This window comes from Triturus cristatus, chromosome 6 (assembly GCF_964204655.1).
Source record: "Triturus cristatus chromosome 6, aTriCri1.1, whole genome shotgun sequence".
Lineage (NCBI taxonomy): Eukaryota > Metazoa > Chordata > Amphibia > Caudata > Salamandridae > Triturus > Triturus cristatus.
This window is the reverse complement of record NC_140589.1, coordinates 22,744,078-22,771,538: the sequence shown is the minus strand read 5'-3', so window position 1 is coordinate 22,771,538 and position 27,461 is coordinate 22,744,078. Positions and strand designations below refer to the sequence as shown.

At 46.9% G+C, this 27,461-nt stretch overlaps 1 protein-coding gene across 1 annotated transcript in view; it reads right to left on the bottom strand.

The window, feature by feature from the left end:
- CUL9 (cullin 9) overlaps positions 1–27,461 on the bottom strand; it is a 751,325-nt gene that overhangs the window by 491,778 nt on the left and 232,086 nt on the right. Inside the window, exons 12-13 of the mRNA XM_085610160.1 lie at positions 2,187–2,413; positions 793–1,030 (exon numbers count right to left, since the gene is read on the bottom strand). Of these exons, the coding sequence (XP_085466286.1) occupies positions 793–1,030; positions 2,187–2,413 (465 nt within the window). The remainder of the gene's footprint in view (positions 1–792; positions 1,031–2,186; positions 2,414–27,461) is intronic.

Below are 27,461 nucleotides of genomic sequence, written 5' to 3'. Positions count from 1 at the left end.
GACGGCCTGCTGATGGAAACAGAGATTGGGCCAGCGACTTCGAGCAGCACAAGACCTGCGCTTTGACAGAGATCTCTACTTGTGCTCTGAGATATAAAGCTTCACCTCTTTAGATCCCCCCACCCCTTTGTTACCGTTTTGTGAAATTGATATCATATAGCTATAAATGAACCTCACCAGTTGAAGGATTAACTTTTGTGGAGAAGTTGATCTCAAACCCAAGGAACCATGGGACACCTCTGCTGTTACGGGCATCAATTGTGAAGGCGGATAGCCTCTCACAGGATCCTGGAGAACTTAATGTGTCCAGGTCTCACTACTAGGTACTGTTCCCATGAACTAGAAATTAGACTGCGCCAAGCTGACAGCACCTTCATGAACATGTAGCCCTTACAGCTTCTTTCTATTGCACACACTACCAAATCCTTCTCTCCAAAATGAACCCACAATGTTGACTGCTGTCCCTGATAATAACCTCCTACAAGTCAGTGACTGACATCAGTGGTGCACTGTATTTGTCAGTGGGAGGAGACAGGGACGTCAAGATAAGAGGAAGGTAAATGAGAGGTCAAAAATCCACTATTACCATTTTTAAAGTGACATTCTGGAACAAAAGGGAACAAAGGCATTCACAATCAGGTGGGGAGAAGCACACCAGGATGAAAGAAAACGTTATTGCACCTTAGTGCCTCTCTAACATGGTCACATCCAGAGGCTGCTATGGGCCCACAGCTCAGACTGCAGATCCATCCATTCATCCACCGCCAGGGTGCTGTCAAACACAAACCTTACCTCAAAATGCCCAACTGCACAGACTTCTCTGTGCGCAGCTGCTCAAGATTTTTAAGTAGCAGCAAGAAGGAGTCTCTATCCTTCATGAGTTCCGAGATGTCGCCCTCAATGGAAACAGTTTCCTCACAGATGACACGTTCCAGGGCCAAAATAATCTCTTTGGACAAGCTGGTCTCCTTCAAACTGATCAACAATTTCTTCAAGTCCATCTCTTTCAAGTCAAAGAGCACAGTAGAATCTGTAAGACAAAACAGATTTATGTGAGCTTTACACAATTTGATCTAACAGAAGGAGCATCTCAAAAGCAAGGCTATGTTCACAGAAGACTGTAATGTGTGGTAGTCACCTGAAACCAGACCGCTGAAATCAGATGTGAAGAGGCAGCAGATAAAGGAAACAAGCAGTTCAGCAGCAGATGTCTGAACGTTGCACAAATTTACAATTAGAGGGACGCAGATTGTGAAGTGCCCAGAATCATACAATAAGTAGGCAGGTGCAGTAGCCACGATTGTAGTAAGAAAAATCCACGAGAACGGGCGGAATCCATCAAATTAGAGTTGATCCTCTTGTTACACATGACAAGCAAGCAGTGAACCGATGGCCCTGCCTCTCTGAAGAAAAAAGCAGTCAGATTGCTGGCTCTGAGGCGGGAAATCCTGGTCTTGATGGCAAAGAGGGAACATGGAAGGTGGGTACACGTAACTCAGCTTGCAAATATGCCCATTCAAACTACTTCATCATCTCAGAGTAGAAGCAGAAAAGGAAGCTCTTATTTTTGGAGGTTCACTTCATCAACCCTCAGAGTGGAAGCAGCATTCATTTACCTGCAGTGGAGGGAGACGGGAGCAATGTCTCTGGTGGCGCACTTCACCATCCTTCAAAGTGGAGAGAGCAGCACTGACAGGGGACTCTTTACAGACAGTCCCTTAATTTACCTTTAGTGGAGGAAGGAGGCCGGAAACTCCTCTGCTGGCTTACTTGACCTACGTTCAGTGGATGAAGAGGACAACACAAATCTTGTATCAGTCAGCAAGGTTCTCCGACTGTTGGAGCGGAAGTAGCATAGGCAGCAGAACGCTCTTACCTGACAGATCACTTCATGTTCCTTTGGTGGCTAAAAGCTAAAGGTAGGAAACTCTGGTCTAACGGCTTTCTTCATCTATCCCCAGAGAGTCGAACGATTTAGTGAGTCACCCCATCTATCCTGATTTAAGTAGCAAAAGGAAGCAGAAAGCTCTCACCTGGTACAACACTTCCCTACTATCAGAGTGATGGCAGCAGAGCAGACAGGAAGAGTTTACTTAATGGTTGACTTCATTGGCACCCACAGCATAAAAGTTTTTCTGGTGGGGACAATCTACCAAGAGTGGAGAGGCAAAAACCAGAGATCTTACCGGGTGGGTCAGATCCTGTGTTGCCCATGTCAGGGGGCAATTTGTGTGCGGAGAGGCGGTTCTTGACTATCAGCGCCAGCATCTCATGTTGGGGGCTGGAGGAACTCTCACAGCAGCTCAGCAGCACAGCTTGGATGCCACAGTTTACGAACTGCTCTGCCAAGCTCTTGTGGTTGTGTATCAACATGCTCACCACCAGAAGGCCGTTCTGCACTGCAGAGTAACACCTGGAAGAAGGAGAGCAAGCAAGCGGTCAGCCTCCATCATAGTTTAAATTTAACAGCTGTGCGTACATGCAGGATCCTGGGTCACATTTCCAAACATAACATAGCACTATCAAACCATAATTTAAATCCCTTAAAAAGCAAAGAAAAAGCAGAACACACAAAGCTATTACCTTTCAGGAGAGAACTTTAACACTGATTTGTGAAGGAAATAATGTGGCACACAGGCCTAGAATGCTGAGCAGTATTAGTTAGGCAGTTTATTTTGACCAAAAGGGCAGATATACATCCAAATAAAACAGTTTCTAGCCATGTTTCCAGAGTAAAAGGGCAGGTTGTACATAAATATCAAGGAAGACAGACAAAGCTGAGGACTATAATTGAAAGAAAGTACTTTTCTTTCTCTGTGACTGACACTTGCTCTTCATTAAGAGTAGAACAGAATACCAAACTCATCCCTGCTAGGAGGAGGGTGAATGAGCAGTGTATAGAAGATCACCAGTAAGAAATCCTCAAACTAACCTGCTTGGACGGAGTGGCCAAGCCCATTAGAGGGCAGCTCTTATTTAATGTTATTTTATTAAAATGGGAAATAAATAGTTTCAGTAAAGACATACCTACTTGTAACATTTTTACTAGGGCTAACTTCCAATTAACACTGATAAAGATTGACCAATACGCTTAGGTGCAAGTTACATATTATTGCTCCATTACATTAAGAGTCTTTCACTGTTCTTACTCATAGAGATTCCCTATATGTGGATATTTAACCTATAACATATATATGTAGGAGGCTGGATTAATATATAGTGCACACTTATTCAAGTGAAGCACCTTGCACTAATCTAGATGTCCCTTATGGTGATTTTAGTGGTCTTAGACAACCATAGAAAGCTCTGTAAGTGGTAGCTGCGGACAGCAGCCTTCAGGCTTATCCAGGTGGAGTGCTAAGCAGCTTGTTTGACCAGTTTAATCTGTAGTGTAGGTTAAATGAAAAATAGGCACACAGTACACACACACACACACACACACACATATATATACACACACACACACACACACACACACACTCCTATTTATTAAACAACACTCACTAATACATTGGACACATTAGTATATCTCTTGCCCGGAGACACCACAAATATACAAGAATACCTCAATTGCAAGAGGTAAGTACGCACAATACACAGTGGTCTCCAAGGGGAGACCAAACCATATTCTAAGGAAGTGGAATGTGAACTGCGACCAAAGTCGGGACCCAGAGGAGCAGGGGACACAAAGAACCACCAAAGGTAAGTGCCCAGGAACCCCACAGAGGTTATGTGCAGAGAGGAAACACAGCCGCGTACTCAATAGAAGTCAATGGGAAAGTCGCGATTGCAGTTTTGAAGAAGGAAGACCCTTCCTAGTGGACCCTGAAGGAACCACGTGGAAGACAAGAGGTTGTAGAGTCACCCCACCCGTGGATATCCCAGGAACCAGGATACGCGCATGAGGAAAGCCGGGTGCATAGGTACGAAGTGACATTGGAAATCGCCGTAGACCACAATGGAGGACTTCAGAAAAGATCCGCTGGAGAAGACTATGCAAGAGTCCGGTGGAATCCAAGGGTGGATTCTTGAAGAGGAGAACCTGAAAGCAGAGGGGACAGTGTCTATGCCACTCAGAGGTGACCAGGAGACAGAAGAGCAATGCCCACCAATGTGGGAGGGTTCAGGAGTGATGACAGTGACCTTATTGCTGCAGCTGTGAGGACCAGCCGACGCTAAGGAAGATCAGGAGCAATACACGAGCTGTCCCACGTCGGAAGTCGAGAACCAGGGGGTCAGTGTTCAGCGGGAACACCAACAAGCCTTGGCAGCTTCAACAGGCTTGGAAAGCGAATAAGGAGCAACGTTGGGACCAGCAAGGTCCAAAGGACTCACCACAAGCAGAAGACTCAGAGCAGGCCCTGAGCAAGCAGGGGAGCCCACTGGAGTAGGAGAAGACCCTCGAGAGAACCCACAGGCCAAAGACACAGGAGTTGCAAGAGGACATCGAGCAGCTCACCGAAGATGAAGGCCCCATGGTGCAGAGGATGCAGTGAGGACGCTGTTCTTGACAGGAAAAGAAGCTGGAGGTTCTTGTTGCCCGAAGATCTTTGGAGTGCAGAACCAACAAGCCTTGGCAACAGCAAGTCAACACTGTGCACAGGGGTTCAGTCCCAGTGGTTCCGACGAGGGATACTGGTCTCAAACTTGCAAAGACAGGTCAGGCCAGAGGGATTTGAAGAACCACCACCTGGGTTGCTGAGCCTTTCGAAGTCTGTGGGACGTCAGGAGTAGCAGACCGGTCAGCTTCATTGCAGTGCATTTAGATGCAGGTGAGTGACTTCTTCACTCCAAGGGAGATTACTTTGGGTGTCCTTGATGCCAACAGGTCTGTTGAAGATCCTGGAAGAAGCACAGACACGGACGATGAAGAAGACTTGCAGAACAGCAAGACCAGGAGCAGCAGGAGTCTTCCGTGATGCAGTCTCGGTTCCAGGCAAAGTTCAGCGAAGTCCAAGTGTCCAATCGACTAATCTGAGGCCCCACCCACAGGTAAGCCCTTAAATACCATAGGAAAGGGGTTAGGAATACTTAGGGGTACCTCCGAGTGGAGAAGCTGGACAGAGGGGTGGCTACTCCCATGTCCTTTGTCCAGTTTCATGCAAGAGCGGGAGCCATGGGCTCCCTGAACTGGCTCAAGCCGGAGTACGCAAGGAGGGCACCAAATGATCACTTCAAAGCAGTCTGATGGTGCTGGCAAGTGCCCCAAACCAGCCCAATACACTAAGTTTTGTCTGGGAGGTTGCCACACCTCCCTGTGACAGGAAAATTATTGTTCTACCTTCCCCTGCTCGAGCTCAGCTCAGCAGCAGGAGCAGCAGGAGGGCAGAATCATGTCTGGGGTTGGCAGCAGCACTAGCTTGCACTGTTTCTTATCTCTCCCACCATCTCCCCTTCACTGGCTGCCCACCCGCCCCCTTCACTCTCTTCTCCTCACTTTTAAGAATCCATATAATGCTGTAGTTTACTTTGTCTGGTATATATTTTCTTTTGTTATGATTTCTTAGGACCCCTGCCAATGGTTAATTGAAAACTGACACTGAAAGGAACCTTTCAGGTCTACGGGGGAGAGTATCGCCTAAAAAAGATACTTTAAATCCATGCTTTGCACCATAAGTGAAACCAAACGGATCATTAAGCCCCCTCCAAACACACTACGGGTGCCGCAGCTTACAAGCCATTATACATTCCTGCTCTGCAGACTGTATGTCAGGAGACTCGACTTGGCGCAGGTCACAAGACAAAAGAATATAAATCCTAGTTTATCTACTTTATTAAGCTAGTAATTATTTTTTAGGCTTCCTTAACAAATAAGCTAGATCATGACGATAGACAGCTTTAAGTTCTTATGATTGATTTAGGACGGTCTCCTTTGCTTTGTTTCTTTTGTATGTGTTTTTTTTGTGGAGTTGTATCTGTTTATTGTATTCTACAGATAGTAAAAACCTGCTTTGTAAAAAAAATACATAAACTGGTGTGAGTAGCTATGTACAGCAGTGCACAAGTAAAGCAATTGGCACCACTTTGGCAAAGGCATCTCAACCATTACATATGCGGACATCATACTATACAAAACACCTCTGAAAACAGTTGGCTTTTATAAAAAAATAATTATTTTTATTTTTATTTGGAGATAGCTCATCTTTCCATAATACATAAGTAAGAATCAGAAGAAGAAATTCATTAACAGGAATGGCGTATTTACACAATTGCAACCGATGTTTAAAAGCCATACATAGTTCATAAACATAAAAGGTTTATAATATACAAAAAAGACTTGCGTCATTAATTATACATTCTAATTTAACAGTATTTTAAAAGGCATATCCAATCCGAGAGCATAGCAGCCTGATATTCTAAATTAGCCTGAGTCTTCCCACATGGTCTTGAACTTGTTATAGGAACTGGCTCTTAAGGCGTACTTTCTTTCATGCTCTTTAATCTTATTCAATTTACTAAATAACTGTGTAAAAGTGGGAATGACATTCGATCTCCAATTTTGTAAGATCAACGATCTCGCAGCTAAAACCAGGATATACATCTGTTTTTTCTGTAGCGTGGTGGCTGTAAACCCTGTGGAGTATCCTAAAACTATTGTCTGGGGGACTTTCAGAATATGATGACAGTATCTGTTAATACTTTCCCAGAATCCACCTAGCTTCAGACATTCACAAATAATATGAGTCCAGTTCCCCCCTCCTCGAAAGCAATTTGCTAAAATCTGGGGATTCATTTTGTGTAGGAAATCTGGACGACGATACAACAGCCACTTAGAATAAAACTGCATCCGCCTAAAATTAGCCGCTTTTCAGCAAGGTGCTGTTATACTTATTGATCTGATTCCAGTCCATACCGGAAATATGCAGCCCTTCCTAGTTTACCCATATTTTTGTGCTTTTTGATACAGTGTTTTTGCCCCTTGGGTCCGAAACAAAGAGTGCCAACCGCTTATTGACATACGCCGTGTGTATTTACTAATTACTCTACGAGTTCACTGGCGTCTCAAATATATGAAGGGTTAAGTTTTGAGAGGAAACTATTAACCCTCGCAAATGACCATTGCAAAATGGCTCTACTATGTTTAAGCGTTGGTTCTATTTCAGACCAGGTCTTCCAGCCTCCCATCAACAAAACTCCTATTTTACTGTAACTCTGGTTTTTCTAATTGGACATAATTTCTGGTTCTAATAATAAATCTTGCCCTATTTGGATATCCGCGAGAAGGGTTTCTCCATTTATAGTGGGGATCGAATAATGTAAATATAACAGTTTTTTCGTTTAATGCTCCATTGAAGGGTTTTATACCTTACTTTTTTAGGAGTTTTTATTAAACGCATACAATCTCAGATTAGATATTCCTTATAAATGAAGTTTAAAATTTATCATCGCACCTATTAATGTTAAGATCGTTCACAGTTCTATATACGATGTGTGCAAAGTTCGCGTAATAGTACTCTTCCAAATCAGGGCGAGCGAGTCCCCCTTCGGACGCTGGTCTAAAAAGCGTATCCATTAAAAGCCTCGGCGCTTTATGTGCCCATATGAATGTAGAAACAAGGCCTTGAACATCCTTAAAAAAACTCCATTTGTACTGCATTAGGAAGAGCTAAAAAAGGAAATGACATAAAGGCAGTATCATCATTAGAATTATGGCTACTCGGCTTATTATTGAAACTGGGAGGTCATTCTATTTTAACAGTTCCTTCTTGATTATAATTTAATGCATAAAGGTAGTTAATATTTTCTGTTAAATACATCCCCAAATACCTCTTAGGCTGTGTATTAATTAATGGAGCTAGGTCCGCTAATAGCGAGTCCGGTGTGCAATTGCAAAGCAAAATCTCTGTTTTAGATGTACATACTCACACACTCCACCCACGTACTCGAATCAAGTTTCTTGAAGTTCCTAAACTTCTGTCGGTACTGTTCTGGTGTAAGCCCATACCTGAGGCATAAGGCCTCCTTCATCGTGGGGTAGGTTAAGGTCCCTGCTGCTTCTAAGGGTGCTAAGACATCCCTCCCAGAGGCCTCGAAATGCTTCCACAAACCCGCTCCCCAACTTTTCTCAGGCACTTCATTCATCTTCAAGGCAAGCTCATAGGATCTAAACCACGCATAGATATCCTCACCCCTCTGATAATTCTGCACCAAATCTTTCGGTATGTATACTTTACCCGCCTGTACTGGTTGTGCGCTGCCACCATTCGGACTGGACGCCACCTGTTTGGCTTTAATGTCCAGCTCCCTCATGCTCAACTCATGAGCCAACTGGAGTTTCTTCTCTTCTAACGCAAGAGCATTCCTCCTCTCCTCCGCCTCTTTCTCACTGTCAAGGCGCAGTTTCCTCTCTTCCGCTTGAGCTTTGAGCTTAAAAAGTTCAATCTCATGGGCTCTAACCCTTTGGTTTTCCTCCAGCTCCTCTGGAGAGAGGCTCCTACTGGAATGGGCGCTGCCAGCCCTAGACGCTGGCCTATTCACTGGCAGATCATCGGATCCAAATCCGTGCTCCGGTGTGCCATCCCCTTCCGTAGTTTCCTCGGTTGCGCCATTCTTGGCCTCCCACCAGGCCCTTAGAGCTTTCTGTAGCTCCGTCCTGTTGGCGCTGCCCTTCGCTGGGCATCCAAGCTGCTTGCAGAATTGCTTTAGGTGCTCCTTCTTGTACGTGAGCAACTTTTCTACTTCAAATTGCAATTCCGACTCCTCACCTACTCCATTCAGAGACATGATGCTTCGTCGATCCTCCAAGAATAGTCTTCGCAAAAACTTCGTGCGATGCAACTGCTTACTAGATTAGTGATGTACAAAGAGTCACTGCAGGTCAAGTGCAAATACTGGTTCTAATCCGCACCGCTGACCACCAATGTTAGATCTGGGGGTCTCTAGTTGGCAGAGGTATTCACCTTAGACCAAACAGGGACCCTTGCTTCTAGTCAGGGTACAGGGACACACACGGTAGATAACCCCTGCTCACCCTCTAGGTAGCTTGGCTCGAGCAGACAGGCTTATCCCCAAGGCAATGTGTAAGGTATTTGCACGTAGACACCACAATGACCCCTCCTCCGCACACCACAAACTTAGACCACACAGGTGAGTTATATCAAAAATAATATATCTTTATCTAGTTTCCGCAGTTGAAATCAAGCATCACAGGTTTACACAATAGTCGCTTTCTTAGTTGGTCGGGACCGTCAGACGATAGTCTCTAGTCTCTTGAGTGATTCGATACTCACTGAGAATGAATCAGTTTGTAGGCTCTCGATGTTTTAGGCAGCTACGTTGCTCCAGCGGTGTCACTGCGCTCGTTATACAAGCGCTCCTCGGGCTGTTCGGTGCAAGGATTCCACAACTCCCTCGACGAGCCCCCAGTGACGATGTCGACGTCACCGGAGTCAGCCACTCACAGCGCAGCTTCGTAGAGCAGGGAAATACGACTCTCGATCTGCTTCAGGCCTCCGGGTCGCGGCAAGGCACGTGCCGATGAGCACGTCGATCTTCTTGATGCGGCAACCGGTGTCGGGCCCGGCTCGGTGTGGTACTCTCTAGCAAGACAGAGAGCAGCCAGCCCACCTCACAGGCAGATGTTGAGAAGCTTGGTAGAACAGTCCACGGTCCCTGCGGCACACAGCAGCGCAGGTGGGACACAGCAGAGTCTTGAGTTCTTGGCAACCTTTCTATCCCTGGGTTGCGAAACAGGAGGCCAGCTCTTCTCAGGCCCTTGGAGATTCAGTTGAAGACACAGCACACAGCAAAGTCTTGTTTGGTCAAGTGGATAGGGTCAGCACACAGCAGGACCCCTTCTTCTCCTTAGCTTCAGTTGTACGCCAGAACAGGTCAGCCTTTAGAGCACACAGCACGGCAATCTTCCTTTAGTTCTTCAGCGGTCCGTCTTTCAGCAGAGGTTCCTCTCGATGGTCGAATCTAAAAATCTGTTGTCAGGGGTCTTGTACTTATACCCCTGGAAGTCTTTGAAGTCTTTGTGCAAGTGGGTCCTGAGCCCGGTCTGATCCAGTTCTGGGTGTTGCTGGAGCACTTTGTTTTCCTGGCTCCTACATTCTTTTCAGAGCGAGGGGCAAGGTCGTCAGCCGCCCAGCAGGAGGTGGAGCCAGCAGAGTGGCAGGCAGGCACAGCCCTATTCAATCCCAGGTGCTATCTCCTCCCTCCACTCTCCTTGCGATTGTCGCCATTCAGCAGAGGGCTGACTCAGCCAACCTCCCGGGGGATCCCCAGCCCCTGTCACTCTCAAACCAGACAGTCAATCCACAAGCGCGCCCAGGCACACAGAAGGGTCAGACAAGAGAACAGCTACTCTCTAAAAAGTACTGTTCTCCAACTCAGGATTTAAAAACAATCTCTCCTAAAAGATGTGTTATTAAATGCTGAGCTCAGGGATATCAAACACTCATGTCTTATCTTGTTCGTATGAGAAGGTAGGCGGATAGCCATTGGCACCCGCCTCCCTCATGTTAGCCTATGGAACAAGATAGCCTTGCAGTAGTGAACACACAAAATGGCCGGTGTTCACTACCAGAACATGTTACCTGCACTAGTACATGCTCTACCTGCTACATACACTGCACCCTGCCCAGGGGGGTACCTTGGGCCTTCCATAGGGATGACTGACGTGTATGAAAAGGGAAGGGTTAGGCCCGGCCAGTGTGGACACTGGCCAGGGGGACATGGCAGTCCGGGGACTGCAGGCAGGCCTGCGGCGGCAGGCCTGAGACACTGTTTTAGGGCTACACAGGTGGGTGGCGCAATCAGCGCTGCAGACCCACTAGTAGCATCCGTCATCACCAGCCCTGGCACACACAGTGCACTTTACTAGGGACTTCATGGTGATACAGATATGCCAATCAGGTATATCCAATCGATACGATATTTTACACAGGGAGCACTTACACTCTGGCACTGATTAGCAGTGGCAGAGTGTCCAAAGCATCTAAACCAGCAAAACGAAATCCAGCACAGCATCAAAAATCCATGTAGCAGAGGCAAAAGATAGGGGAAAAACCCACGCCAAGGATGTCAGGTCTAACACGTGTCCCCTCCAGCTGAAAGCGGGGAGAACTACCCACCCTCTTGGGAGTTCCCATCGCTAAGGCGGAAAAACCTGGACAGACCATCAGCATTGGCGTGCTCTGTACCGGGACGGTGTTCCACCGTAAAGTCCATTCCCTGTAGGGAGATGGACCACCTCAACAGTTTTGGATTCTCACCCCTCATCTGCATTAGCCATCTGAGGGGCCTGTGGTCGGTCTGAACACGGAAGTGAGTCCCAAACAGGTAGGGCCTCAGCTTCTTCAGGGCCCAGACCACAGCAAATGCTTCCCTTTCAATAGCGCTCCACCTCTGTTCCCTGGGAAGTAGCCTCCTACTAATGAAAGCTACGGGTTGGTCCCCGCCCTCGTCGTCCATCTGTGAGAGTACTGCTCCCACGCCTTGCTCTGAAGCGTCTGTCTGCACTACGAACTCACTCGAAAAGTCAGGCGCCTTAAGCACCGGTGCTGTGCACATTGCAGTTTTCAGGGCATCAAAAGCAGTTTGACAGGCCTCGGTCCAATTCACTTTCCTGGGCTGATTTCTAGAGGTTAGTTCCGTCAAGGGGGCAACAATGGTGCCGTATCCCTTGATGAACCGTCTGTAATACCCGGTGAGTCCTAGAAAGGCTCTCACCTCTGTCTGCGTCTTGGGGGGTTCCCAAGCCAGAATGGTATCGATCTTCGCCTGTAGGGGCGCCACCTGGCCGCTCCCCACCTGGTGTCCCAAATACACCACTGATCCCTGCCCTATCTGGCACTTACTAGCCTTGATAGTGAGGCCTGCCTTCTGCAGCGCCCTCAACACTTCACAGAGGTGTTGCAAGTGTTCGTCCCAAGTGGAGCTGAACACAGCAATGTCATCCAGGTATGCGGCGCTGAATTGCTCCAGCCCGGTCAGTACCCGGTTGACCAGTCTCTGGAAGGTGGCAGGGGCATTCTTCAATCCAAAGGGCATGACTCGAAACTGGAAGTGCCCCTCTGGTGTTGAAAATGCCGACCTCTCCTTGGCCCCGTCAGTTAAGGCAATCTGCCAGTACCCCGAAGTCAAATCGAAGGTGCTGAGGTACCGGGCAGCTCCTAACCGATCCACGAGCTCATCAGCTCTGGGGATGGGGTGCGCGTCAGTCTTGGTGACCGCATTGAGCCCGCGGTAGTCCACGCAAAACCGAAGTTCTGACGGGCCACCGGGTGTAGCAGATTTCTTGGGAACGAGGACCACTGGGCTAGCCCAGGGACTGCTAGAGGGCTCAATTACCCCTAACGCCAACATCTTGGAAACTTCTTCCTTGATGCTGGCCCTGACCTTGTCAGCTACTCTGTAAAACTTCTGTTTCACAGGCAGGCTATCTCCAGTGTCCACATCATGGACGCACCAATTGGTGACTCCTGGTGTTAGGGAGAACAGGGAGGCAAACTGACCCAACACCTGGCGACAGTCGCTCTGCTGCTCCGGGGTCAGTGTGGGCGAGAGGACTACACCATCTACTGACCCGTCTTGCTCCTTCGCTGCCAGGAGGTCAGGGAGTGGATCACTATCCTCTTCCCCACCGTCATCTGTAGCCATGAGCATCGTCACTTCAGACCTCTCGAAGTGGGGTTTGAGGCGGTTCACATGCAAGACTCTAAGGGGCTGCCTAGGAGTCTTCATGTTGATCAGGTAGGTCACCTCACTCTTGCGCTCTACCACCTCATATGGCCCGGTCCATTTGTCGCGGAGCGCACAAGGCTCCACCGGCGCCATCACCCACACTTTCTGCCCGGGATGAAATTCTACCAGAGTGGTATTCTGGTCGTACCATCTTTTCATCTCCTCCTGGCTGGCTTCTAGGTTCTCCTGAGCGAGCTTCCTGAAGCGCTGCGTTTGGTTGCGGATGGCCAGCACATAGCTGAACACATCCTGGGGGGTTTTCCCACGGGATTTCTCCCACCCCTCCTTCACCAGTGTGAGAGGTCCTCTAACAGGGTGGCCATACAGCAGTTCAAAGGGGCTGAACCCTAAGGACTTCTGAGGCACCTCCCTGTAGGCAAACAACAGGCATGGTAACAAGACGTCCCACTTCCGTCTCATGGGCTCCGCTAGGCCCATAATCATACCTTTCAGGGTGCGGTTGAACCTTTCAACCAATCCATTTCCTTGAGGGTGGTAAGGAGTGGTGAACTTATACGTTACTCCACACTCCTCCCACAGAGACTTCATATACCTAGAGATGAAGTTGGTACCCCGGTCGGAGACCACCTCTCGAGGGAACCCTACACGGGAAAAGATCCCCATCAATGCACGGCCCACCACGGGTGCTGTGATTGTCCTGAGAGGGACTGCTTCTGGGTACCGAGTGGCGTGATCTACCAAGACCAGGATAAACCTGTTGCCTAAGGCGGTCTTGGGATCCAGGGGCCCTACGATATCAATGCCCACCCGCTCGAAAGGGGTGCTCACTACAGGAAACGGCTGGAGGGGCGCCACGCACTTCCCTCCGCTCTTGCCACTGGCTTGACAGGTTTGGCATGACTTACAAAAGGTACCGACGTGCTTCTTCATCTGGGGCCAGTAGAAGTGGGTGACAAGCCTGTGATAGGTCTTGTCTTGCCCCAGATGTCCTGCGAGAGGCACGTCGTGAGCCAGACCCAGTAAGAAGTTCCTGAAGCGCTCGGGTACCACCAGCACACGGGCTGCACCGGGCTCAGCGAACTTAGGCTCACTATACAGTAAGTCATCTTCCCAGTAAATCAAATGTTCCTTGGACCCTAGGCCTGCTGCCTGGTCTGCAGCCTGCTGCCGCACACCAATGAGAGAAGGGCACTCTTTCTGAGCCTGGCAGAATTCCTCCCTGGAGGGGCCACCCTCTTGCTGCCAATGGGTCAGCTCAGGCAACTCCCCCAGTTCGGCCACCTGCTCCCCTGTAGGTTCCAGGGCATCCCCCTCAGGTTCCGCTTCCTCCTGGACCGTGGGAACAGTGGGGGCCGGTTTCCCGCGCCCTCTGCCCCTTCCCCTCCTGGCAGGTTCCTGGGCCATCGTTCCAGGCTCCAGTTCTACCAATCCACCCTTACTGGCTGTCATGGCACGTGTGGATACACAGATCCACGCTGGCAGTCCTAACATCTCCAAGTGAGTTCTGTGCTCTACGTCCTTCCATGGAGAACTCTCCAGGTCGTTACCCAACAGACAATCTACCTGCAAGGCATCACTGACACAGACTTCCAAGGTACCAGAGACTCCCCCCCATGTAAAGGGAACACGCGCCATCTTGCAGAGGCGAACTGAAGTGTCAGCTGCCACTACTGGGCGGAGCACATTGGGAATTACTTGCTCTTCAGACACCCACTGACACCTGACAGATGTCACACTAGCCCCGGTGTCTCTCAGAGCCTCTATCTCCCTCCCATTGATGGTCACCTTTTGCCCGTATTTCTTAGTGTTAGCGGGTATCAAGGTATCCTGGACCATCTCTTGGTCTCCTAAAGAGACAAGGGTCATCATAGCTAATCCCGCTTCCCCACTGGAAATCAAATCCCCTCCCAAAGCTACACTAGCTAACCCTGGGACTGGAGCAGCAGCTGGTGCTGGGGGTTTATTGGGACATTTAGGGGCGATGTGCCCCACTTCCCTACAAGCATAGCAAGTAGGCGGTGGTCTGTTGCCCTTAGGGGGCCAAGACCTCTTCGGCTTGGGGGCTTGAGACTCCTTCTCCTGGGAACTGTTTTGGGGCCCTTTAGAGAACTCCTTACTGTTACCCTTGTCCTCCCCACCTTTCTGCTGGGGACCCTGTCCACCCTTGGCTGGCATACTTACCACCCCTTTGTTGACCCTGGTACTAGTCCAGCGGTCTGCCTCTTTAGCAAGCTCGCTGGGATCAGTTAACTTGCTGTCTAAAAGATGCTGGCGCAGCTCTGGAACACATAGACTACTCAAGTGCTCCCAACTAATCAAGTGACACAACCCCACATAATCAGTAACTTTGCTGCCCTTTATCCAACCTTCCAGTGCACGCGTGTACATACTCACACACTCCACCCACGTACTCGAATCAAGTTTCTTGAAGTTCCTAAACTTCTGTCGGTACTGTTCTGGTGTAAGCCCATACCTGAGGCATAAGGCCTCCTTCATCGTGGGGTAGGTTAAGGTCCCTGCTGCTTCTAAGGGTGCTAAGACATCCCTCCCAGAGGCCTCGAAATGCTTCCACAAACCCGCTCCCCAACTTTTCTCAGGCACTTCATTCATCTTCAAGGCAAGCTCATAGGATCTAAACCACGCATAGATATCCTCACCCCTCTGATAATTCTGCACCAAATCTTTCGGTATGTATACTTTACCCGCCTGTACTGGTTGTGCGCTGCCACCATTCGGACTGGACGCCACCTGTTTGGCTTTAATGTCCAGCTCCCTCATGCTCAACTCATGAGCCAACTGGAGTTTCTCCTCTTCTAACGCAAGAGCATTCCTCCTCTCCTCCGCCTCTTTCTCACTGTCAAGGCGCAGTTTCCTCTCTTCCGCTTGAGCTTTGAGCTTAAAAAGTTCAATCTCATGGGCTCTAACCCTTTGGTTTTCCTCCAGCTCCTCTGGAGAGAGGCTCCTACTGGAATGGGCGCTGCCAGCCCTAGACGCTGGCCTATTCACTGGCAGATCATCGGATCCAAATCCGTGCTCCGGTGTGCCATCCCCTTCCGTAGTTTCCTCGGTTGCGCCATTCTTGGCCTCCCACCAGGCCCTTAGAGCTTTCTGTAGCTCCGTCCTGTTGGCGCTGCCCTTCGCTGGGCATCCAAGCTGCTTGCAGAATTGCTTTAGGTGCTCCTTCTTGTACGTGAGCAACTTTTCTACTTCAAATTGCAATTCCGACTCCTCACCTACTCCATTCAGAGACATGATGCTTCGTCGATCCTCCAAGAATAGTCTTCGCAAAAACTTCGTGCGATGCAACTGCTTACTAGATTAGTGATGTACAAAGAGTCACTGCAGGTCAAGTGCAAATACTGGTTCTAATCCGCACCGCTGACCACCAATGTTAGATCTGGGGGTCTCTAGTTGGCAGAGGTATTCACCTTAGACCAAATAGGGACCCTTGCTTCTAGTCAGGGTACAGGGACACACACGGTAGATAACCCCTGCTCACCCTCTAGGTAGCTTGGCTCGAGCAGACAGGCTTATCCCCAAGGCAATGTGTAAGGTATTTGCACGTAGACACCACAATGACCCCTCCTCCGCACACCACAAACTTAGACCACACAGGTGAGTTATATCAAAAATAATATATCTTTATCTAGTTTCCGCAGTTGAAATCAAGCATCACAGGTTTACACAATAGTCGCTTTCTTAGTTGGTCGGGACCGTCAGACGATAGTCTCTAGTCTCTTGAGTGATTCGATACTCACTGAGAATGAATCAGTTTGTAGGCTCTCGATGTTTTAGGCAGCTACGTTGCTCCGGCGGTGTCACTGCGCTCGTTATACAAGCGCTCCTCGGGCTGTTCGGTGCAAGGATTCCACAACTCCCTCGACGAGCCCCCAGTGACGATGTCGACGTCACCGGAGTCAGCCACTCACAGCGCGGCTTCGTAGAGCAGGGAAATACGACTCTCGATCTGCTTCAGGCCTCCGGGTCGCGGCAAGGCACGTGCCGATGAGCACGTCGATCTTCTTGATGCGGCAACCGGTGTCGGGCCCGGCTCGGTGTGGTACTCTCTAGCAAGACAGAGAGCAGCCAGCCCACCTCACAGGCAGATGTTGAGAAGCTTGGTAGAACAGTCCACGGTCCCTGCGGCACACAGCAGCGCAGGTGGGACACAGCAGAGTCTTGAGTTCTTGGCAACCTTTCTATCCCTGGGTTGCGAAACAGGAGGCCAGCTCTTCTCAGGCCCTTGGAGATTCAGTTGAAGACACAGCACACAGCAAAGTCTTGTTTGGTCAAGTGGATAGGGTCAGCACACAGCAGGACCCCTTCTTCTCCTTAGCTTCAGTTGTACGCCAGAACAGGTCAGCCTTTAGAGCACACAGCACGGCAATCTTCCTTTAGTTCTTCAGCGGTCCGTCTTTCAGCAGAGGTTCCTCTCGATGGTCGAATCTAAAAATCTGTTGTCAGGGGTCTTGTACTTATACCCCTGGAAGTCTTTGAAGTCTTTGTGCAAGTGGGTCCTGAGCCCGGTCTGATCCAGTTCTGGGTGTTGCTGGAGCACTTTGTTTTCCTGGCTCCTACATTCTTTTCAGAGCGAGGGGCAAGGTCGTCAGCCGCCCATCAGGAGGTGGAGCCAGCAGAGTGGCAGGCAGGCACAGCCCTATTCAATCCCAGGTGCTATCTCCTCCCTCCACTCTCCTTGCGATTGTCGCCATTCAGCAGAGGGCTGACTCAGCCAACCTCCCGGGGGATCCCCAGCCCCTGTCACTCTCAAACCAGACAGTCAATCCACAAGCGCGCCCAGGCACACAGAAGGGTCAGACAAGAGAACAGCTACTCTCTAAAAAGTACTGTTCTCCAACTCAGGATTTAAAAACAATCTCTCCTAAAAGATGTGTTATTAAATGCTGAGCTCAGGGATATCAAACACTCATGTCTTATCTTGTTCGTATGAGAAGGTAGGCGGATAGCCATTGGCACCCGCCTCCCTCATGTTAGCCTATGGAACAAGATAGCCTTGCAGTAGTGAACACACAAAATGGCCGGTGTTCACTACCAGAACATGTTACCTGCACTAGTACATGCTCTACCTTCTACATACACTGCACCCTGCCCAGGGGGGTACCTTGGGCCTTCCATAGGGATGACTGACGTGTATGAAAAGGGAAGGGTTAGGCCCGGCCAGTGTGGACACTGGCCAGGGGGACATGGCAGTCCGGGGACTGCAGGCAGGCCTGCGGCGGCAGGCCTGAGACACTGTTTTAGGGCTACACAGGTGGGTGGCGCAATCAGCGCTGCAGACCCACTAGTAGCATCCGTCATCACCAGCCCTGGCACACACAGTGCACTTTACTAGGGACTTCATGGTGATACAGATATGCCAATCAGGTATATCCAATCGATACGATATTTTACACAGGGAGCACTTACACTCTGGCACTGATTAGCAGTGGCAGAGTGTCCAAAGCATCTAAACCAGCAAAACGAAATCCAGCACAGCATCAAAAATCCATGTAGCAGAGGCAAAAGATAGGGGAAAAACCCACGCCAAGGATGTCAGGTCTAACATGCATGATTCGAAAAACTATTTTGTGTGTAAGTACAGTTGGCTTGAGACATTTCCTTAGAGATTAGAAAATAGTCAAGCCTGGCGGCCGAGTTTTATTTTGCCGAATGACACGAGTACTCTTTTCTCTGGATATCTTGACCGCCAGCAATCCACTAAGTTTAACTTAGATTTGCATTCCTCTAGTACTGCACCTACTCGTCTTTTTTACTGTTTCCGCAACCCTGTGGATGATTCTAGTCCTGGATTCTGTAAATAATTAAAATCCCCGCCCAAGATAATCGGTCCAGGGATTAGCAGCAATGCATGAAACAGATCCAGTAAAGGAGTAGGGTCGTCTTCTATTGGGGCGTAGATTGTGGCTATGGATAACCTAGTGTTATTGATTATTATACCATTAAATAATCCCCACCTTCCCTCTTTGTGTTATAAAATATTGCTACTCTTTGCGCTGTGCCTGTCGATGATAGATAACTGCTACCAGCCCATTCCTGAAGTATATTAAATGACAGATTTTTATTTGCAACATAATGGGTTTCCTGCAACAGAATAATAAATGGAGGATAACCCTTTAACCATTCTTTCACAGCCCTCGCTTTTATTTTATTATTCAAGCCATTAGCGTTAAAGGAGAGGATTCTACCACAATTTCTAGTTGCCTGTTGATTAGGCACCATTACTGATGGAGGTAAAAATTTGGCTTACCATGCACGTGCTTCATCCTAATTCTTTTAGTAACAATATATAAAGTAATATATAAAGTTACAGAGCGATCGAAGTGCAACAATATTAAACTATGACAAATCAGGGAAAGAACTCCCCCACCCCCACATGTGTGCACAATTAAACCTGTACAATGAAGTGTCAGAGCTATAGTTAACATAAACAACTTCGTAATTTTCCCTGAAAGTATTATATTTTTCCATATCTGAATAACTGTAAAAGTGTCCATGCGAAATAAAGTGCATAATGCCTAGTGCATAGTACAAAGTGCATAGTACATAACTGCTTATTATGGGGAGAAAAAACACTGTCTCTAAGATAAATAACAATAAAAGTGACTGTGCAAAAAATGCAATAAATGTTTAGTAAAAACAAACCTTCGATTTCCTTTAAACACATTGTTCTTTGTTTCTCAAAAACATTTCTAACCAGAGTAAAACATCTATCCACCGAAGTTCCTATAGCATTGGGAATAAAGTGCAATATAGTGCTTAAGATGCATACCTAAGTTTAAAAAACAACTGCCTAAAATACTCATTTCATTGTTTTAAATGACCAATAATCGATATGAGGAAATATGAATTTTTATGGTCAATTGTGTCCCCTATCTAGACCCCAACGGCTCCATGTACATGCTACAAGTACATGTATGTTCCCTCCACTTCAAGCTATGAAGACGCAAATACAATTGTGTCCAACGTTAATATGTACTCTTTCATATCTGCCATGAATGGGCCAGATATTCCGTTCCTAAGTATGCCTTGCCACCGTCTTTATATGGTATACTTTTCACGTTTTCCAGCTCTGGCAAGGTAGGCCCTGAATTCTGCCATCGAGCTTTTTCCTGCTTCTGCCTCTGAATGCTCCAGCCTGTTCCTGCATCTGTATCCATGAACTTTGTCTTACTTCCTGCGCGGCTAACGGTGCCTAGCCCGGCCTGTTGCCTGCCAAAACTGTATTCAGCCTTCAAGTTATCTGTTCCGCTCCTCAAGAAATACATTCCTGTCTAGTAGCTTAGGTAAACATCCCTCTAGCTGCAGAGCAAAGGGCCCGGCCTTACTGTCTCCGTGCAAGTAATTCATGACTCTCGTTACCATGGTAGGCCCATGCCCCCTCGCATCTCATGTAGACACTTAGACGCTTGTACACGCACTAGCAGTCAGTATAGAATAGGATCTGTCCGAGAAGACCTTTCCTTCCAGATAATATAGTTCCTTAAACACAAGATATTAGATATGATTTAGGACTAGGTTGTCCTGACACCCCAGACTTCTGTCTCCTCATGTAGGGCTAAATGTCAAATTCCCTTCACCCTCTAGTTACACGTCAATCACACGTCATGCGGCTGCGCGCGCATCTCTGCCATGTATTTCTGCTGACTTTGCAGGATTCTCTCATGGATCCACCCACTTGTGTCATCATCATAGTGACGTTTTTAGTATACGCCTCTATGCACGCCTATTGTAACGCCTTTTCTATTACGTATGTGTATTCTTATCAGCTGTTACGCCTCCTGCATCTGTCTTTACTGTAATGCATTACTATATATGCTTTAACCTGTCAATAATGTATTGCTGATCCCTTCCTGAACCTTCGTGGTGACGGAACTCGATTGCCTGGTTCGAACCATCATTCCTTTGTAAGGAATAAATTCCCTATTATACCCTCGAATACCACGGATTCTGCCTCTTATTTTTACTGAGTTATTCATATTGTATTTTACCGCATAAATTAAGTCTAGGTAATTTAAATTTACCACATAATTGGCGCCCGAACAGGGACTCCTCTCACACCCCACGCGCCGGAGGTGCGTTGCAGACCCGGTCTCCTGCCACAGCCGGACGGACAATTACGCGTACCCGCAGGATTTCCTGTATCTCCCTCAGGCCAACGGGGGCGACTGAGGCTGCGATCAACACCCAGACGAGGCGGTGAGGAGTGCGGAGAATCCCGACCAGAGCCTAGCTGACTAGATTGACTTATAGGGATTTAGCATACCAACGTACACCCCAAAGAATATCAGACAATATATTAAACGAGCCTCTTTCCGATTGTAGATATGATCCAGTGCCAGGAAAACACGACAGAATGATGCTGTCTTCAGTACGTTTGCGACGAGCTGCAAAATATTTAATGACGTTACCAGGAATGGTTGAACATCTAGACAAAATATATCGCTTTATCCAAACAGGGCAAGGTCCTGAAAGTATTGCCGAAGCCATGGAATACCAGAAAGTAGACATACAAAAATTATTGTTAGGCTTTTTCATAAACTGTTTGATCAGAAATAGAGATAGGCCTGAGGTAGATTCGGAGGAAATGCAAGCACTTACCAAATGGGGTCAGAATATAACAGACGGGAGACATGATAAACAGAAGTGTATAGAAGCCATGTGCCGAAGGATCAGAAAAGAAGTAGAACGAATACATGAAAGCAGAGTAGAAGCAGATAAAACTGAATCAGAGGAAGAGGAGGAGGAACAGTCAGAAATGAACACAGGACAATTTGAATTACCAGCTAAACAAATGATAGCCTATGTAGGAAAAGGAAGATCTTTTAATAAAACAATACGCCCGATAAATCCAGAATGTAACAGAATTTTTCAAACAGTTATTACAAATCCAAGGACCCCTGAACACTTATTCCAGGCTACTGATAAATCACTTCGAGAACGAAGGGGGTACCATGTGCTCGATTCTATGGATGAACAAGAATTAGCCAGGTCAGCAGTACAATGGGCTGACAGCCCTGAAAAATACAGTGATGATGCGCTAGCACACACGTTTCTGAATCTCGCCCCAGACGAACAGCGTTTAGCTAGTATATACATGATACAACATCTCCTTATATTATATAAAGGCCAACACTCCGATCCTGGTCCCCTACCTGATATATTGATAGAACTACTCATGAATAAATGGAGAGGTTTAGGTACCGATCTAATTAAAATAATTCTAGAATACAGACATAGATATAGTGCCTTTTTGTGTCCAGAACAAGATCCAGCTCCTTCCATGGAGAAAAAAACGTATTACATAGACAGACAGAATCCCTTACGCGAAGTACACCCAGTAAGAAATGATGACAATACGTTTAGACGCGCGTTTGTGTACACGCCCATAACTAAAATAGAACTATTGGAAATGAAAAAATTAGTGCCCAGCCATGACAAAGATCCAGCAGGTTTTCACCGTGAACTAAAGGACATGTTACTCATGGGTGATTATACCTATCCTGACATTATGAAAATATTGAAAGTATTATTGCCTGCCGGTATTTATGAGAAACTCAAGGAAAAAGAATGGGAGGTGGGAGACCAAAAGATTGATTGGACCGCATTAGAAACTGAAGAGAATAGCAGAACTGCAGGCGTAGGGCTTGGGGACAAAACAAAAGCATTACCAGGTCTATTAGTACAAGTATTGCCACGTTTATTAACTACGAAAAAGGAAGATTGGGGAGCAATCTCAGCTTGTAAACAGAAACCCGATGAAGACACTAGTGATTTTTATTCCCGATTTGAAAAATGTTTTGGTATTAATAGCGGCCTGAAAGCAAATAGCGAGTCATATCCACACCTTTTTGTAACAAAACTAGTCGAGAATTCCCTGCCGCAGGTTAAAAACAGAGTATTGAAAGTTGAGAGCACTTGGCAAGCTAACACTCCATCACAAATGTTACAGTATCACCAGAATAGAATTAGAGAAGAACAAGAACACGAACAAAGACGTATGAAAGACACGAAAATGAAAATGCTTGTCGCTCAGTCAGTTCCAGCTGACGGTCATAAAAAGGGTGCGACACAGTCCAGTAATTCAGCGGTTCCCGTTAAAGGGACATGCAACTATTGTAAACAGCCAGGTCATTATATAAACGATTGTGCAGTTCTGAAACATAATATCTCCACGGGTAAAACCAAGGAGAGACCACGTCCGCCTAGACAGGATCAGATCCAACAACAAGTACCTCAGAATATACAGCCTATGCAAGCTGCACAACAGACCGTACCACAGCCTATTGCTGCAACACAGAACACGACACAACAGATGTACCAGTATGCGCAAAATGACTATCCAGAGTATCAGCGCTACACATGAAATAGCCTAGAGAGGGAAGTTGGCTTACCCCTTATTGAGGTTCCTGTAGATCAAGAGGGTCCCTATGTGCAGAGTCAAGTATTAGGGAAAGACAGAAAGTTTCTACTTGATACAGGGGCAAGCAGAACAACTATAAGTCACGACGAAGTTCCAGGGGCACCCCTCTCAGGCTCACAAAATATTTCCCTTGGTTTTTCAGGAAAGCCTACTATTAACGAAGTATCACAACCACTTGCATTCACAGTCGGTCCATTGACACGGACTACAGATCTATTGCTTACGAAATCATGCCCAGAAAACTTGTTAGGTATAAAAACATTGAAAGCTCTAGGAGCTATAATATGTTGTTCTCCGGACGGAGTACGACTATTTTTGCGTGACTTTAAAGGTCACTACGTGTCTAGAGACATGGATCACCGGTTACAGAATCTACCTGCACATTTATGGGCACAAGGCTCCACTGATGTAGGTTGTATGCACATTACACCATACCGAGTTAAACTCAAAGCAGGAGTGGTACTACCACGTATGCGACAATACAAGTTACCGCCAGATGCTGTAGTGGCTTTACTGCAAATCATTGACTAGCTCATTGCACAAGGAGTGGTTGTAGAAACCGACTCCAATGTATGTAATTCTCCGATTATTCCGATTCTTAAACGAACCGACCCAAAAGCACCCCCAGTATATCGATTAGTTATTGATCTGCGAGAATTGAATAAATGCATTGTACCACAATATCCCGTGGTCCCAGATATCTCTTCATTACTGACGGCTATTGATTCAGAGGCAACGTTCTTTACTGTAATTGACCTCAAGAACGCCTTCTTCAGCGTCCCAATAGATCCGGAAAGCCAATATTTGTTCGGATTCAGTTTAAATGGACGAAGTTTTAAATTTGCACGCGCACCTCAAGGATTTACAGAAAGTCCTAGCATCTACAGCCAAGCACTGAAAAGACAACTTGACAGTATCCACATGCCTGTTAACACTGCACTGCTTCAATATGTCGATGATCTGCTGATCACCGCCCGAAGCGAACCCGAATGTGAAAAAGCATCACTGACGGTTTTACATTTCCTAGCCGACAAGGGGCACAAGGTGTCCCCTTCAAAGCTGCAATTTTGTGCCCAGCAAGTTGTGTACCTAGGGCACTTGCTGTCCAAATGGGGGAGACAGCTCACACCTGACCGTATCCAGTTAATTGTAAACATGCCACCACCCAAGACACAAAAGGAGGTACGGGCCTTCATAGGCCTCACTTCATACTGCAGGCAGTGGATTCCCCAATATGCATTTTTAGCTAAACCACTCATTCAGTTGACAACCCAGGAGGCAGCGACATCGACTGTCCTCCCTTGGACTCCAGAACATACACAAGCTTTTGAAGACTTAAAGAAAGCTTTATGCCAAGCACCTGTTTTAGCGACACCATGTTACAGTAAGCCTTTTACACTCTTTGTTACAGAACGTGAAGGTACTGCTTTGTCAGTACTCACGCAGGAACAAGCAGGATCACACAAGCCATGTGCTTACTTTTCTAGCACATTAGATCCAGTAGCTCAAGCTCTTCCTGCGTGTCTGAAATCAGTTGCAGCGACAGCTCTAGCGATCAGACAAAGTGATTCCATAGTATTAGGACATCAATTGACAGTACAGGTACCACACGCAGTAGAGGTTCTCTTGAACCGGACACAGACACAACACTTGACTATAGCACGACTGACAGGTTACGAACTCACATTGTTTCAGCCACACATAGAAATCAGACGTTGTAGTACATTAAATCCTGCCACACTTTTGCCATTAAGTGGAACAGACCCACTGGCACATGATTGTATTGAAGTCATTACTATTACGACAAAACCCAGACAAGACTTGACAGATGTCCCATTACCAGATCCAGACCTGACACTTTATGTAGATGGTTCATGTATGAGAACAAGTACAGGAAAGTTAGTGGCCGCTTATGCAGTCACGACAGACACCGAAGTCATTGAAACAAATTGTATCGACACCTTATCAGCTCAAGCAGCAGAGCTTATTGCTCTGACACAAGCCTGTATTCAAGCCAAGAATAGAAAAGTTAACATATACACAGATTCACGTTATGCTTTCAGAGTTGTACACGACTTCGGAGTCCTTTGGCGAGAGAGAGGTTATTTGACTTCTCACGGTGCCAACATTCAACATGGCCCCCTCATTCAAGCTCTGTTAGATGCAATACATCTACCTACTTCAATATCTATCATGAAGTGCAAAGCCCATACAAAAGTCATCGATATTATTTCCCAGGGTAACGACCTAGCAGACCGAACATCTAAGCTAACAGCCCAGAACCAGACTCATACAACTGACTTGACAAAGACAATAGTTCCGACGCCGACACACTGCATGACAGTTAAGGATCCCGCTCTTGATGTAATTGACATACAGACACATGCTACACCAGAGGAAATAAAGAAATGGACTGAATTAGGAGGGATCCAAACCGATCAGGGATGGATGACGAAGGGAAAATCTATATGGTTTCTCCCCGACTCAATGGTTCAAGTTATCATTAACACAATACATAGTCCAGCACATCTAGGAGAAAAGGCCATGTTAGACAGTATTCAACACATTTGGTTCAACAAACACTTACGAGCTGCAGCCAAACAGAAAGTCCGAACTTGTATGATTTGTTGCCAGTTCAATCCAGGTAAAGGCGTGCCTGTAGAGCAGGGTGGATTTCAACCTCCCGATCACCCTTTTGAAGTCCTCCAGATGGATTATATCCAGATGGAACGATGTCGAGGATTCAAATATGTCCTCGTAGTTGTATGCGCTCTTTCCCGTTGGACAGAGGCGTATCCCGTCTCAGATTACACTGCCCCGACTACTGCTAAAAAATTAGTTCGTGAATTCTTCCCACGGTATGGTTTGCCCCGTATCGTGTACTCAGATAATGGCCAGCCGTTCTCATCCGAGCTAATGAAACACATTTCACTCTTGTTAGGCTATCAATGGAAATTCCACTGTGTCCGACATCCCGAGGCAGCAGGTCTCGTGGAACGTCATAATCAGACCCTGAAAATACGACTTTCTAAAATCTGTAGAGAGAAAGGTGTCGACTGGATAGTAGCCTTACCGGTTGCACTATTTTACATGAGAATGGTAGCACATTCTCGCACAGGGCTATCCCCATACGAGGTGGTCTTCGGTAGGCCACCAAATATGTGGGGGACGCCCATACCTCGTAAAATAACTGATGTTGATTGTAATATGCTGACAGATTACCTTGCTTCCTTGATGTCTGCACTACAATCTTGCCGTTCACAGGTAGCTGCAGCCTTTCCCGACAACACCGAGGTAAAGCCCCATGAAGTAGTTCCGGGAGATCTCGTTTTCGTCAGAAACTTCGACAGGAGGAGCCCGTTGGAGCCTCGCTGGCTACAACCAAAGCTGGTTCTCCTAACGACGAGGACAGCAGTGAAGGTCGAAGGTCGCAAGGGTTGGTTACACTCGAGTCATATCAAGAAATTTCATGGACTACCATCCGAACTGAACTCTCAGCCCTGCCCCCTTCCAGAGACTGATTCAAAACTCCCCCTGGTTGAACAGACCGAATCTCAAAACTATAAACTGAAACTAAGGTCTAGCAAGTCAGACAATTCGATTGTTTAAGTCCTCTCCAAGGTGAATCGGTTGAATTAAGTCTTTGACATGTATCCTCTAGACTGAATGAGAGAGAGAAATAGACAGAAACAGCTCAAGAAACATGCATACTGTAAATCACTTCATAGTCACTGTATAGTGACATTGTTGATTATGTTTTTTCTAAGTCTTTTTATTATTGCTGCAAGTATACTGTTACACATGTACTATCCTATTTTCAAGCGTGCTTATAATGTTACTGCCGAACATTCTTTTAGTGAACTACCTCCACATGAGTTGTCCTATAGATTTGCGCTGCGCAACAACACATTCATTAGTATGTTACATCATTCCCATCAGACCAGCAATGCTACAAATTGTTGGATATGTGGCCGACTCCCTCCCTATCAGAAATACAAAGGAGTTCTGCCTCTCTTTCCGTACCCGTTCACACACAATGGTTCCTGTGGAGCATGGTTTAGTTTGATTAACTCTTTAGATTCAAACACCGTAGTTTACCAGAGCAACTGGGTATGGGGAAACCTGAACTTAGTTTTGCTTAAAGCCTGTTATCCTACCAAGGAGGGACTTCCCAAAAGAACAGGAACTGACCTAGAAAATGAAGTATATGGATTAGGTAATTTTACACTTAACCTCATGATTCTAAATGTTGAATCTGAAGCTACACTAGTCTTGCCTGCTATGTCCGTATTACCAGTCAAAGGTGAATTCTGTGTAAGAAAGAATGGTTCAGTACATCTGGGTCATAGTAAATGTACTACTGTGATCGAAT